Source organism: Blennius ocellaris (assembly GCF_963422515.1).
Source record: "Blennius ocellaris genome assembly, chromosome: 20".
Lineage (NCBI taxonomy): Eukaryota > Metazoa > Chordata > Actinopteri > Blenniiformes > Blenniidae > Blennius > Blennius ocellaris.
Genome location: NC_137669.1, coordinates 20,860,054 through 20,874,809, shown reverse-complemented (window position 1 = coordinate 20,874,809; position 14,756 = coordinate 20,860,054). Strand labels below are relative to the sequence as shown.

General features: G+C 44.9%; 1 protein-coding gene across 11 annotated transcripts in view; it reads left to right on the top strand.

Annotated features, from left to right (window-relative positions):
• Window positions 1-14,756, top strand: part of macf1a (microtubule actin crosslinking factor 1a) — a 188,620-nt gene that overhangs the window by 4,603 nt on the left and 169,261 nt on the right. For 10 of the 11 annotated variants that reach the window (XM_080515943.1, XM_080515949.1, XM_080515944.1 and 7 more), the window contains exon 2: window positions 3,072-3,307. In XM_080515943.1, the coding sequence (XP_080372069.1) occupies window positions 3,085-3,307 (223 nt within the window). In that variant the 5' untranslated portion in view covers window positions 3,072-3,084. Of the gene's footprint in view, window positions 1-3,071; window positions 3,308-13,777; window positions 14,528-14,756 lie in introns of those variants that run through there. The other variant, XM_080515951.1, reaches the window with a different exon arrangement.

Genomic DNA, 14,756 nt, shown 5'->3' with positions numbered 1-14,756 from the left:
TGTGTGTGTGTGTGTGTGTGCGCGCGTGGCCTCAGGCCGGAGGTGATCTCTGACTCGCTCTGTTCTCGATCTGCTCGTTTGTTTTTCTTCAAACGTCTCATTCTGCTTCTCGGAGCTCTAATCACACGGTGCCGCTTTGAAGCTTCCCCTCTTTTCCTGGCTCTATTTTTAAAAACCGCTCGTTGCAGTGGCACTGACTCACTGTCAGGGAAACACACACACACACACACACACACACACACACACACACACACACACACACACACACACACACACACACACACACATACACACACACACACAGAGAGAAACGCAGGGGATTGTGGGAAGGCTTTAACCTCTTCCTAGCAGCGTTGCCCGGGAGACGGCGGGATTCAGGAAGTGGGGCTTTGCCAGTGGTCTAGCCAGGGGCCAGTAGTGGGGGTGGGGGGGTCAGTGGGGGGTGAGGGAGGGGGGGGGGGGGGTTTGGCAGGGGCAGTGCAGATGGAAATCCCAGCCGTTGTGTCGGACTCACACATCGTGTGCTCATACATTCCCAGTCTCCGGTCGCTCTGCTGCACGTTTTCACAGTTAAAGTTATTTTGCAGTGAGGGTTTTTTTTTTTTTTTTTTGGGACACAAGCGAAGAGTAAAACAAAACCGTCCTGTGGATCTGTGAGCTTCCCCTCCGAACAGGCCCGCGTGTTTATACTGGGGAATCAAAACCGAAACATCTTTTTGTAAATGTTTGAACGTCCGTAAATAATGTGCAGCAGCAACATTGTCAGCTTTTGTATTTTTAGTCTGGATTCTCAGTGTGACGACTGTCGGTCGTCTGCAGCTTCACCTGTGGTACAGAAACAGTAAACTCCACATTGAAACTGCAGCAGTGCAAATATCTGTCATAAACCATTTAGTATATCCGAGGAATGACGATACACACACACACACACACACACACACACACACACACACACACACACACACACACACACACACACACACTATGAAGTTAATTCCACAGAAACAATCATATTGATAAGTTTCCGTCATTCCCAGTTCCTCTATAAAACAGTTTTTACACACACACAGGCTGGAAGCTTGTTAATAACCGTACCCTCGACATTTCTGTTTATTGTCATTTCTCTAAAATTGAAAAGGAGAATCCTGAAGTGTTTCCTGCTTGAATATCGTAACCATATTGTCATTATTATTCTTATTTGTTGAGATTCTAACTGGTGATAATTGGTGACAGGTAACAGAGAATCTATAATAATAATAATATTAATACCTAAGTGAGAGGGCAGACCCGTGAGCCTGAGCTGTGGAGGTTGGCGGTATTGACTTATTGACCTATTGATGCTGTGACGGACGGATCAGAGCATCAGGTCCCTGGAGTCGTCAACGATCAATCACCACCTCAGTAAACCTGAACCCTGTGAAGCGTGATTCGTCTCAGAGGCCGGTCACAGTGTGGGGCCGGGTGGAGAGGTAAACAAAGAACCAGTGAAAGTAAGACGGTTTCCTCCTGACTTCCAGGCATATTGACTCTTTTCTTAAAAATAGAAACACTATATAAGCATTGAAACCTCATCTCTCTCTCTCTCTCTCTCTCTCTGTGTCTCTGCTGCTGGGCGGATTCATTCCTTGTGACATTCCTCTATTGGAGCTCGAAGGCGGACTTTCCTGTCACACTGGACTCGTCAACACATGCTTACAGAAAACTGCTGAATGTCCACAGCCATCCGTTGCTCCTTTAATACTTATAAAAAGCATCTTAATATGCCAGAACCTGGGATTAACTCGGCAAAAACAAAAGTGTTGTGTTTGTATTTTTTGTTCAGTGTTGTTCAACACTTTCTTCTTGCTGCCGCCGGTAAACAGGAGCTCACTGAGACAACAACTGGTTGGCTCTTTTTCTGACGCGAATATCGGCTCAGTGGCCGAGAGAGAGTTGCAGCTCTGCAGCTTTTTCCTATTAAAAACCCATTAATGACGTTTTAATGATCAAAACTGTGTTGCTAATAGTTACTGGCTCAGTTCTTGCAGAATTCGCACTGGTGGTTTATCTATTACCTAACATGTTATTCCAAACATACCTTTTTACTGACCATATATTTACCATGAAGTACTTTGTGCAACATGTGTTCTGAAAAGTGAAAAGCTATATATATTTTATTTTATTTTATTTTATTTTATTTTATTTTATTTTATTTTATTTTATTTTATTTTATTTTATTTTATTTTATTTTATTTTATTTTATTTTATTTTATTTTATTTTATTTTATATTATATTATATTATATTATATTATACTATATTATATTATATTATATTATATTCTTTTATTTTATATTATATTCTTTTATTTTATATTATATTATATTATATTATATTATATTATATTATATTATATTATATTATATTATATTATATTATATTATATTATATTATATTTTAACAATCATTATCTGTATATGTTTTTTTTTTTTATCACAGTTATTTCAGTTGGTTTTGGAAATAATTATTCATTGTGCTCTGTAAAGGAAAAATCCCTCCACAACCTGATTTCCAGTCGGTCTTGAAGCTTGGCTCCTGTTTCCACGTTGCCGACCGATATCAACGACGACATTAACGGTTTAGTTCGATCGCTGCAGGACGACGCCTCGTTTGTCTGTTAAACCGACATCATGTATCTCCAGACCTCAGTGACCTTCAGTCATGTGCTTTTATTCCTTCTTTCATCTTCTGCTCAGAGCTGAAGGTTCCTCCTCACTGTGAACTCCACCGTCTCGCCGTAATGACCAGTTTAACCCAGATTACTCATTCCTCTTCCTCTTCCTCTTCCTCTTCCTCACTGCTGCACTATTACAATTGTTACGCTCAAATTTTGCATCATTCATAACCTCTGCGTGATAAAACTGTGAGCTCGCAATGAATTATACAACATATCCACTTCATCTAATGCTCTCTCTTCTCTCTCGTTCTCCCACAATTCCTCTCCTCCCTTCTTTTCTGACCTCCTTTCCCCCCTCCTCTTCCTCTTCCTCTTCCTCTTCCTCTTCCCATCCCCTGGTTTCTTCCCTCCTCAAGCCCCAGTTGTGAGATGGAGTCGTCGGACGACGACACTCTCAGCGAGCGCTCCTGCGTCAGCGAGCCGTCCTTCCGCAGCGAGCGTTCGGGGGGGTCGCTGTCCCCGTGTCCGTCGGGGCCCACGGGGCTGCCGGGGGACACCCTGCCCTGGAACCTGTCCAAACACGAGAGGAGGAAGAGGAAGAGCCAGGACTCGGTGCTGGATCCGGCCGAGAGGGCGGTGGTCCGCGTGGCAGGTGAGGAACCAACGCTCTGCTTTGTCCACGGACCCTTGAGCAAAACGTGCCGACGCCGCGACTGATGCCGGGTCGCTCTGAGGGGCTGTTGGGTGTTGGGACATGTTGGATATGTTGGACATGTTGGACAGTGGATTTATTAGACAGGATTTGTTCCTTTCGTCCTTTTTGGTAAACTTTAGTTCCACGTATGCGAGATTCCAAGTGGATTTTATCTCTTTATCGCTGTCGGACTGATAAAACCCGTTCAGTTGGCTTGATCCCATTTAAATTCGCCGGCTGTTTCAACAAAAGCACAAATGAACGCAGCCAATCAAAAAAAAAAAAAAAGAAAAGTTTGATCTGAGCAAAATTACTTCACCAACAGTAAAAATATTAGTGTGCCTTTATTTTTTTATTTTCAACCAGATCAACAAAAGTCTCTTTGTTGCTTCATCTCCATTGATTTTTATCCAGACGGCACATAATTAAAGTATTAGTCGACGCGCTAATACAAGAGCTGACATTTGACCTTCATTACGGAAAATACTTTTTTTTTTAACACATTCATCCTTTCATGTTCACTCAGAATTCATTAAAACAGACCTGGACTCGCTAATGTAGACTCTGTAAACTCCACCTGAACCTTTAACAAACGCTTTTCACTTTATTTCATATTGTTAATTGAGTCTCGATCACCAGGACTCTTTAAAACAGACGTCAGGTGGAGAGTTTCGCTCTCGTCATGTCAGTGTTTCCTGAAATGTCACGTAAATTGCAAAAATACCAGGTTATGGCACTTAAACTAGCACAGCAATGAGCGTTAAATTCGCCCATTGTTTGTTATTCAGAATAAAAGAGGTAAACGAAGCCTCTGTTCATGCCCTCAGTCGTCGCATGAAGCCAGCTGGTTTGGTTTAGTTGTCACGTTAAGACGTCACAAAGAGCTTAATCTTTTATGGTCATTAGACGTAGATCTATGTCAGGGGTGTCAAACATGCGGCCCGGGGCCCAGAACCGGCCCACCGGACGATCTAATCCGGCCCGCCAGGTGATTTATGAAGTGTGAAGTATAAAAATGAAAACAAAAAATGACAAATGGCAAAAATGACATTCAAAACCACCCTTGGTCAGAATTTGACTCCTGACATTAATGCATCTGTGGAGGTCACATGACTCACGCGACCTTTCACAATAAAACGAGTCCAACTTATGTGAAATGATACTTTAGACACGTAAACTCAAAACAATTTCCAGGTGATGACAAATTGTTTTAATCCCGAATACGACATCCAGATACAGGCGACTGAGGTTTTTTTTTTTTTTTTGCAAATATAATATCTGGCTTCCTTTAATATGTCTATTTCAGAATAGACTGGCAAATTCTTGCAGTAACAAAAGAATCAAAAGAAGGAAAGACTTTGCATTTGTCCAGATCTGCAGTTTAACATGTTCTGTTTGACTTGTCCGGCCTCCAGAGGTCAGATCAGGTTGGATGTGGCCCCTCAACTAAAATGAGTTTGACGCCCCTGGGCTATGTGATCTGAGGTTCTCCTCCTCTCCTCCTCGCCAGACGACGGAGGACGGAGGAGAAATGTAGGTTAGCGAGTTCTCTGGAGAAGCCGGAGAAGCCCTCCCCCCCGTTCACATCGCCGGCTCCCTGATTAGCGCTGCTTCGTTCAGGCAAGACCTTCAGTTGGATGATTGAAGCAAATGACGGGAGATGAGTCGTCTCCCGTCGTCTGTGGCTTTAGCGCCCAGCGATTGTGCTGATTATCTGCCATTTGAGGCATTTGAGGCTTTTTCCCGTCGGCGCCGTGCATTTACTACCAGGCCTGCGTCACCCTGTGTTTCCCTCTGTTATCAAGAGGCCTACAGCTCATGAGGAGGAAAGACACGACTGGAAGCAGATTATCACGAGGAGGCAGGAGTCACACCGTCTCATGATACATGTGCAGTGTGTATGTATGGATGTACGGGCGATAGCGAGGTTCATATAGGCTGTTTTATGCTTCTGAAAACATGTATTTTTGAAGACGATATACTGAATTGAACGTAGTTTTACAGCTGCTTTCTTTTGTTTTCTGCTCTACATTAAAAGATGATGGAGCTTGTTCAAGGTGGGAATATGTGGAAATGCTGTAGACCCACTGTAATGACAATTACACACGAGGAGCTCAAGGGTTTTCGACAGTCTTTGACTTTTGCTGACCTCATTAAGCTCGTTTAGCGCGACACCGATGGATCACATTATATCTGTGACTTAAACGAACAGGGAGGACATTTGTGTCGCGACGGGTCGTTGCAGCAATGGTCCATTAATTCCCTGCCGCATTCGTACAAAAGATGCATTTGTGGGATGAGAGGCAGAGTTGAATTAAGTAGGTTGCAGCCGTTGAATATTTGCTGAAGCTCTGTGTTGTTATTTAAGGTGACATTTGTAAGGGTTTCTTCCACTACTTCTTTATTATTAATAACAAACATGCATTCATTCATAAAATCCGAGCCAGTTGCATTCAAATGAGACATTTTTTGTCTTGTTTTTTCCTTTGCGTCTGTCTGGACTGGAGGGAAACGGCTGAATTCAATTTGTTTGTGACAACAAACAGAGTGTCGGTAAAGTTCATTGTGTGGTTTTAAATGAGTGAAATGAGTTCATGGCACTAAGAAACAAGGGGTAATGATCAATGGAACGGCAGCTTGTGGGTAGAACGGATATGAACAAAGTCTTGCATAGTGACAGACAGAAAGTAGAGCGTTATTAAAAATCTAAATCTCAGAAAAGAACTTTTTTTCTGAAGCTGAAAATGGAGGAAACGTTTCTTCAAAGGCGTTAATCGACATCAGCTTTCTAATTGCAGCCAGATCAGATCGGGGTTGTGGACTGAGTCATCCCGCTTGGAGGGCTGTTTAAAGAGAGCCGGCGTCACTTCCATCTCTCGTGGTTTCGTCTTTTTATCGTCGACAATAAAAAGCTACACGCGGTGATGTTTCCCCGACGCTTCACCGTCAGTAGTACGTTCATCTGTCGCGGTCCCGACTCCGACTGGCACGTCAGTAAAAAGTGTGAGCACACATTCAGTGTCGGCTGAAACCCTTCCAGCGTGACTCCGTCTGTCTGCTGCTCTGAGGCGCCAAATACAAACCACCTCACTGGACGTGTTTTTAATGGACGAACGGCTGACTTTTTCCACTCGTCGTCTCTAATGTCTTCAACGTGTGACACGTGGTGGAAAAACCAACGCTCAAGTCTGAGATCCTGGGAGACGGAGATCTGCAGAGAAGTCACACGTTCATAGATTATTAACTCCAGCCACCAAGAGAAACAAATGTGATGCGTCGGGTAAAGCCTCAACTCTGAGTCGCCGTCGTCGTCTTGAACTCGGAGGAGCAGACGTGGAGGTTTTCCTTGGCGGCACCTTTTGGGCTGAGTCAGCGGGTTCAGCCGCGTGAGGCTGAGTCCATGTTGGCGTCTTCACAAACCAGCAGTGTTTGTAAAAAAAAAGCTGCTGATTTAAACTGAGTCCACCAAACTGAGATTTTATTAAAGCAAACAGGCGAGTGTGTGAGATTCGGTGTCAACTGGTGATACGGCTGCAGATTGGAACCAGTGGATGCTGCTTCCATGTGTCAGAGAACCTGTGGTGGCCATGAAGCACTTCTACAACAGGTTTTAAAATAAAAGCCCCCAGACTGATGAACGTTTTCTACGCTAAAACATCTGGAAGGTTTTAAAAACTCTCTGTTCCACTTACATTAGGTTCATTCAGTTGTTAAAACTCATGTTTGAAAGAAATAGATAATAATTTGATCCCTAACCCTTCTATTGTGATTTCCAATTCTTCTGATTTATTAAAATGGGGGGAAAAAAGTGTTTTTCCAGTAATAGTTCATATAAGATGTGTAAACAATCAAAAAAAAAATAGCTGTAAGCTGTTGCTATTAAAATCCTGCACATGGACCTTTGAATTATTTAATCTTTAATCTTTCTTGTGTACTCGACCACCAGAGCCGACCCTCCTCTCTGTAGTGGTGTTGCTGTCAGAGTCACAGTCATTTTAGATGTTCACTTTAGTTTAAACTCGTGTGTCTGGTGGTGTTTCCTGTCTCCCAGGCCAGTTCAGCGATCGCTCAGGCGCGAAGGCTATTGTGCCGATATTACATTCTGCATAATACAGACTACGTGTTTACGTCGACCTCGATCCTCCTTTTCAGGTCAGAGGCTGGAATGTGGAAAGATGAATAAATTAGGCTGCTCTGAGTCGCCGCGGTACGTCATTTTATAGCAGGAGGTAAAAGTTGCTGCCCTCCAAGAGCAACAAGCAGCAGCCATGGAGGCAGAAAGTTTGACACACTGGGGGCTTTGTGGACAGACGAGTTCTGAATTCACCCGAGAGAGGAGAAGGAGACGCTGCTCCCCTCTCTGGACTCTCTCATTCAGCCTCCGTGCTGCAGAGCCTGAATGTCAATGACACTCAGCAACACCACTTTCTTGATCTGCTGAGCAATCAGTTGAATCACAGCGGAGGATTTAGCCAACATTATGTAACGTGACTCGTATGTGATCTTACTTTGAATGTCCACGTGTTTGTGTTGAGAGATAAAAAGAAAAAAAAATCCTTAAACCAGTCAGGCTCGTTCACATGTGGGAAGTTTAGCAACACATTAAAAAAAAAAGAGAGAATAAAATAGCACAATAGAGTACAACGTTACATGATTAGAGATCTGATGTGTCTGATTGTGGATTTCACTACATCCACAACATACGTTTCCTTCAATTTAATTATTTACAGATAACTTGTGGTGCTAAATATTTAAACACTATATTTCAGTAAACATTTACACAAGTGTGTGTGTGTGCATGTATGTGTGTGTGTGTGTGTGTGTGTGTGAATGCTGCAGCAGGGATGATGTATTCGCTGAGTGAGCATCAGGACCCCAGACGTCTGTGCCTGCATGTAGCTTAGGCGTCCGCCGTCCCGCCTGCTGCTCCGGCGTCGCACATTTCTTTCTCCGCAGGCAGCCGAGAGGAGAGCCCCGGCCCGGGGGCCCGAGTTGTTCCCCTGTTGCCATGGCGACGTGGTCTCCTCTTGTTTCCATGGTTATAAAAAGGCGAGGAGAAGCAATGGCGGCGGGGGTGAGCGGGACTGACACTCGGAATAAAAGAGGGGCAGAGCAAATAGTGGAAGAGAGAGAGTGTGTCAGAATTTTAATTTGGAACGAGAGGGGGAAAAAAAAGAGAAGAGGGTTTGTAAAAGAGAAGAGGAGGAAGAGGGAGAGAGGAGTGACTGATGGGGTGGGTTGAAGAAGTAATGAAGAGAGGAGAGAGGGGGAGAAGGGAATGAGCAGCGGAGGAGAAAAAAAGGGCAGGGTTCAGAAAGAGGGGAAGAGAAAGGATGACTTTTTAAATGAATGCAAGGGTGAGAGAGGGCGGAGGGCAGAAAGAGGAGGAGGACGGCTCAATGAAAGAGGGATTAAGAGAAGCACCGAATAGCTGAAAAGGAGAAATGCTGGAAGGAGGGAAGGTGAAGAAAGAGGAAGACAAAGTTGATGAATGAGCAGAGAAAGAGGCTGAAAAATGTCTTTTACGCCACAAATGATGACGACTGAAAGACGGGAGGGGCGGTCAGCGCAAGAGCGAGAATAAAACTAATTGAATTAATGCAACAAGCAAAGAGAAGAGATAATTCATCCTGTTTAAATGAATTATCACTGAGCTTCTGAGCATCATTAGTTCTTATAAACGCCTCAGTTGCTTCATTTCGCGAAAGGCCTTGTGTGAAGTTAGAGGCCGTTTGCACTCTTGCTGTTGCTTTGTGTGGTTTTGTCGCTTTACTGGATGGCGGAAGTCAGTTAATTAAGCTAAATTCTTGCACAAACCGTGGATTTGACGCACATTATAATCTCTAAATAGTTTCACCAAAAGGCAGCTGTAGTTCAACCCTATGATTGAATTTGTGTGAGTTTTTTTTTTTGGAGCAAAGTCCAAAAAGTAAAACAAAGGTCATTTACTACAAAAGAACCGAATCTAAACTGCATGTGGGCAGAAAAAACAAACTAATCCCAGTCACACACAGACTTACAATAGAGTTGATTCAGTCGCCGGTTATTTCGGACGCTGAGCCTCTTTATCAGCCGGTAATTCAGACAGAAATGCAAACGAGGATAATCAGATCACACAGTTCGTTTTTTTTTTTTTGTAAACGAGCTGCCGGGCGACGTTCAGGGAGTCGGAGGGTGCCGTGCAGCGCTGCCGCTCCTGCTGCACCAGTCCAGGACTCCATGTCCTCGTTGGCTCGCGGGGCGGATTCATTGTGCAGCTGGACTCTGCGTGCGGCAGCGTGGACGCAACAACAACACACACACACACGAAGGAGACGGAGTTTCCACACACATCTTTTTAGTTTCCCTCTCAGCCAGTTGTTTTTTCTCAACTTGAGCTCACATTTGACTTATTTTGTTAAAGTGGCATTGAAAACTGACGTCTGGCCTGCACTTTTCTCTCTTGACCTCCGCCAGTCGTTGTCATTCCCGCTTTACAACGTCAAAACCTCCTGGGGTTGAATTTACAATCCAGGGACTCGCTGTTTTAAAGTGTGTGGGGAAAGAACGACATGCTTCCTTTTGTGGCTGTGTTGCTCTCTTACTCCAACGGGCCTGTATAAGTGATCAGGGCAGTGACGTCACTCGGCTTGATTCCAGGCTTGGAGGCGTTTGGATTTTCATGTTTCACCTGTGTGTGTGTGTGTGTGTGTGTGTGTGTGTGTGTGTGTGTGTGTGTGTGTGTGTGTATGTGTGTGTGTGTCAGACTCCCACGTAGGCCTGAGCACTGTGACACTGTGGGGGATGAAGAGAACCAGAACAAGAAGAGTTTTGACTGTCAGTGGTTCAGGGTTTTTTTTTTTCTCATTTCCATTGCCCACCACTAGACGGGGATATAAACATTTCACACACCTGTGTGTGTGTGTGTGTGTGTGTGTGTGTGTGTGTGTGTGTGTGTGTGTGTGTTTTGCAGGAGGTGCCAGCTGCTTGGTTTACAGTCGTGACAAGTCACTAGTTTTATTGCTTTGTTTGCAGTCATGCGACGCATGTTTTGCTTCGTTCTGTGCAGCTTATTAGGAGTGAGGCCTTCGACTCAGGGTCACACCGACATTTATCTTTTACATGACGGTGTGTGTGTGTGTGTGTGTGTGTGTGTGTGTGTGTGTGTGTGTGTGAGAGAGGGGGAGAGAGTCACGAGGTGCAGAACAACCCCCCCTCCTCTTTCATCACATTTCAGATTCCCCTCTGTGCACTGTGATTACAAACAGAGGGAGGGTGTGTGTGCGCCACATTTGTGTCCTCGAGATGTGTGTGTGCTTGTATTTTCAGTCGGGGGTGGTTGACGTGTGTATCCATCATGGAAGATTGGGGGGGGGGGGGGGGGGGGGGGGGGATGAAAGAATGAAAGAAACTCCACGAAGAAGCTCATCCTTTCTGCTTCATTACAGATCGTACTGGAGTGTAATTATTGTAAACAAACCAAATCATTTCCTAAATAGCCAGAGCTGTTTTTTATCAGACAGACTGAAGCCAGAGGCTCAGAAACAAACTTATCGGATTTGTTTATCTTTCACCTTGAGACTTTGCTTCTTCCTCTGAGAATCTGCGGCGCAAGGCGATGTCATATTTCTCCATTGGAGACGCTGTCGACTTGTTGGCCTCGCTTGTTTACGAGACAAACTGTGACGGAGAAGCAGACGGGACGAGTGTTGAGACGTCTGCTCGGTCCTTGAACTCATGATATAATAAAGGCGTCATGTGTCGTCCCTGCTGGAAAATCACTGATGTCTCCTTTCACATTCCTCTGATTATTTTTTTTTTTATATCATGTTGCATGGAGGCTATTTTGCAGTGTATATATGTGTGTGTGTTTTACATGCTTCCTTCAAATGAAGATTTGCTGCTACAGCAGTCAGATCTGCTCCAGCAGCAGTGACTCAGACGTCCATGAATCCGTTCGGTCAGATCCAGGTCAGCTGCACGACGGTCTAGTTGTCGCCACTTCCAATCCAAGCCCGTCTTCTGTTCCAGTTCAGGGTTCTGTGCAGAGATTCTATGTTCTCCCTGTGCAAGATGTCCTATTCTTGTATATTGCTGCAGGAGAAAACACTCCTTTTTTTTTTTATTCAAGGGTAAAAACATATTAAGGAGAGCATCTTCCACATTAGTGTCAAATAAATTCATTATATGTGCATTTATAGTCCGGAGTTATGGTTTCATGACATTAATTGATTGACACTATTGTTTTGTCATTGTCAACACTTGACAGGTCACCAGTCCATCACAGGAGAAACACACGCCTATTGGTCATTTAGAATTACTGCTCCACTTAATAAGCATATTTTTAAATTGTAAAGGACACCGTAGTAGCCAGAGAAAACCCATATGTGCACAGGGAGAACCCTCGAGTCCACATGGCCTCCCTGAGTCCACAGCCGGTGTGACCTTTGACATCTGGCCACTTATTTAAGAGCTTCCCTGGAGGCATTCCTGAGTTAAGTGGAATTAAAACAATAGACGGATAACCAGAGAAGGTGCACTTGTTCAAAAGGCTGAAATGTGACTGGTGGGTTCAGAGCACATGTAGGAAGTTGGGTCGTTTAAAAAAAAGTTCACTTTAAGATCGTCAAGATGTGAGGATGGACCCAAACGACTCCCAAGGTTCCGTAAAAAGACTTTATTGTCAAATATTGTCAGTGCTGAGCAGGGAGAGAACACGGTGGGGGGATTGGAAACGTGAGGCGAGACTCACATGAGCTTTACAGAGAACAAAATTAACAAGAAGATTTTTGGATAGCCTGTAACTGCCTAATGTCATTCCAACTCCAGCCCAGTGTGTGGCAGTAATGCTCCTTGGAACAGGAAGCAAACTGCCATGAAACACAGAAGAAGAAGAAGAAGGTGAAAACATATAATTTATTAATCCAGCCTGTGAGCCAAATTCACTTAAACTGTCACTTCTGTGTCATAGAAAGACACATTAAAGTGTTGAAATCCCAGTCCAGCAGTCATCGTCCCCCACTCAGTGCTTTGGTTTGATCGTCGTCTGCCTCGTGGAGCCATTCATGCATCTTTTATTCAGGTTTCGATCCGATATTGACCTCAACCTGACACCTATAAGCACGGCTGCCTCCTCTTTTTCATCCTCTGAGAAGACATCTGCTAGGATCTGCACAGCCATGACATTGTCCCCTCACTTAAAGGTTATCTTTATGTGGATATATGGGATTAAATTACATAATCTCTGGACCATTCCAGTGGAGTCGAGTTACAGGCTTTGGCCTCAGGATGGCTGCATGCTGAGATTATCCCACCGGTGGCTGTGGTTTCTCCCAGCAGGGCGGGACGGAGTTATGAGCTGAATCACCTCACATCAAGTGCATCTGTGAACTCGCGCACAGAGCATGTAGCTGTTAAATTCTAATGTTCACATTACCCACTTTGCACCTGTGGTTTCTCCCAGAGGCAGTGGTTTTCGGAGTTCAACATAATGAAGACTTCGTTTGCCGAGAGGTGAAAGTGCGTTCCTGTAAAAATCAAAATGTTCTACGCAGAGACGCAGTACTGAGTAAAACTATATTTATACATGTTCCATATGAAAATACTCCGACGTGTGTTGCTCCCTTCAAGACAGAAGTTGAGTTTTGCTGACCGCTATGTGACATTTTCACAAACCATTAGAAGATTCAGGTTCATTATCTTGGCCAAGGAGAGTTCGACACGTGGATGTAAAGGAATAACAAAAGGAAGAAGCTTTGAAATGACAAAGAAATCTCAGTTATTGTCGTCTTTGTCCTCCAAACTGCTTAATCCACTTTTGGGTAGCAAAACACGCTTATGAAAAAAATTACATCTTTGATATTTATCTATTTATCCTTAAATGTTGTATGCTTTACTGATTCATCTCAGGGGAAATTATTTCTCCACATTCAACCCATCCTATTTCTAGGAGTGGGGGATTCTCACAATGAGGCACCATGATGTCCATGGTGACTGAATAAATAAATATATACAGGGATTTATAACTAAAACTTTACATACATTATTTTTGTTTTTTCATATGTGAAAGTATAGTGAAATAATAGATCATAAAGGGTAATAATAGAAAGAACAGTCCACAAAGCTGGACATTAACTAGTAAGTCTAGAGAATGCATAATAACGGATGAGGAATTAAAGTAAAGTTACAGTAAATCATTTGAGCACGTGGGACTTTGCTAGTCCACCTTCACTGACGCTCTCCGTCCAGCGGGGGGCGCTGCGGCTCCACGTTCCGCCCGGCAGCCATGTAAGCGGGCCCACCGGCCGGACGCGGCTCCACAACCGGCTCGGCGGCGAATTCCTGCGGCGGAGCTTCCTGGCGTGGCCGGCAGGGAGGGATGGAAGACAGCCTCTGCGGGAAGAGTCGAGAAACCTGAGCGGAGGAGGGAGAGACGGAGAGCGACACACACACACACACATTGACACCGAGCGGGCTCGCGCCGCAAAGCCTCGGCTACAAGCGGCCATTACGGCTGGAAGCATGCAGGGAGCTCCGGCGGCTCGTCTCAGCCGGGGGTAGCAAGCCCGGGTCCGGATACCGTTTCGCTCGGAGCTCGGTCGATTTTGGAGGCGGGTGGAGACGCGGTGACCCCCCCCCCCCCTTCTTGTCTGCTCCCCCCCCCTCCCTTCCTCCTTCCCTCCCCGGAGGCGGAGAAGCGGCAGCAGTCGCCGGCTGGAAGCCGAAATCGAAGGAGGGACTCGCCGGGCGATGCGGCGGTGTGGTCCCGCTCACACGCCCTCACTCCCGGACATGGAGAGATAGCGTTTATGTAACCTTGAAGCATCTGGAGCGTCTTACATTTCACACATTTTTTGGGGCTTTTTTCTTTTTTCTTTTTTTTTTCCCTTCTTCATTCTCCCAAGTATCCCGGATTATCGAACCCCGCTGGAAGAAGCGAGCTGCCGGAGCTTTTTTTAGTCCATCGTCAATACATCAAATGTTCTACTTTGACACGGATCTGTGTTGAAGCCGAGCCGAGCCGAGCGGACCGGGTCACTGCGGTAGTCTGCGGGCCGACCCCCCCACCCCCACCCCCATCCCTCTCCCCGACTGTCACCGTCACCATGGCCGGCTTCATCCCGGGGCTGCTGCCCACCAACCGCTCCCAGGAGAAGGAGTTCGCCCAGGCTTATGAAGACGTGCTGGAGAGATATAAAGGTACAAACAAACCCTCTGATATAAGAAAACTTTGTATTTGAGCTGCTTGAGGTGTTCTGTCAGGACATGAGAGTTAAAAAAAAAAGAAAAAAGATGAAGACAGGGTCCAGATTGTGTCTGAAAGTGTAAGTTGATATGTGGACATCCAGCCAGCTCAGCTTGGCACTTTCATAATCTTGTCATTGTTAATTTTTTTTTGTGCAGAAACAAAGCAGGGCTTCTTGCTCTG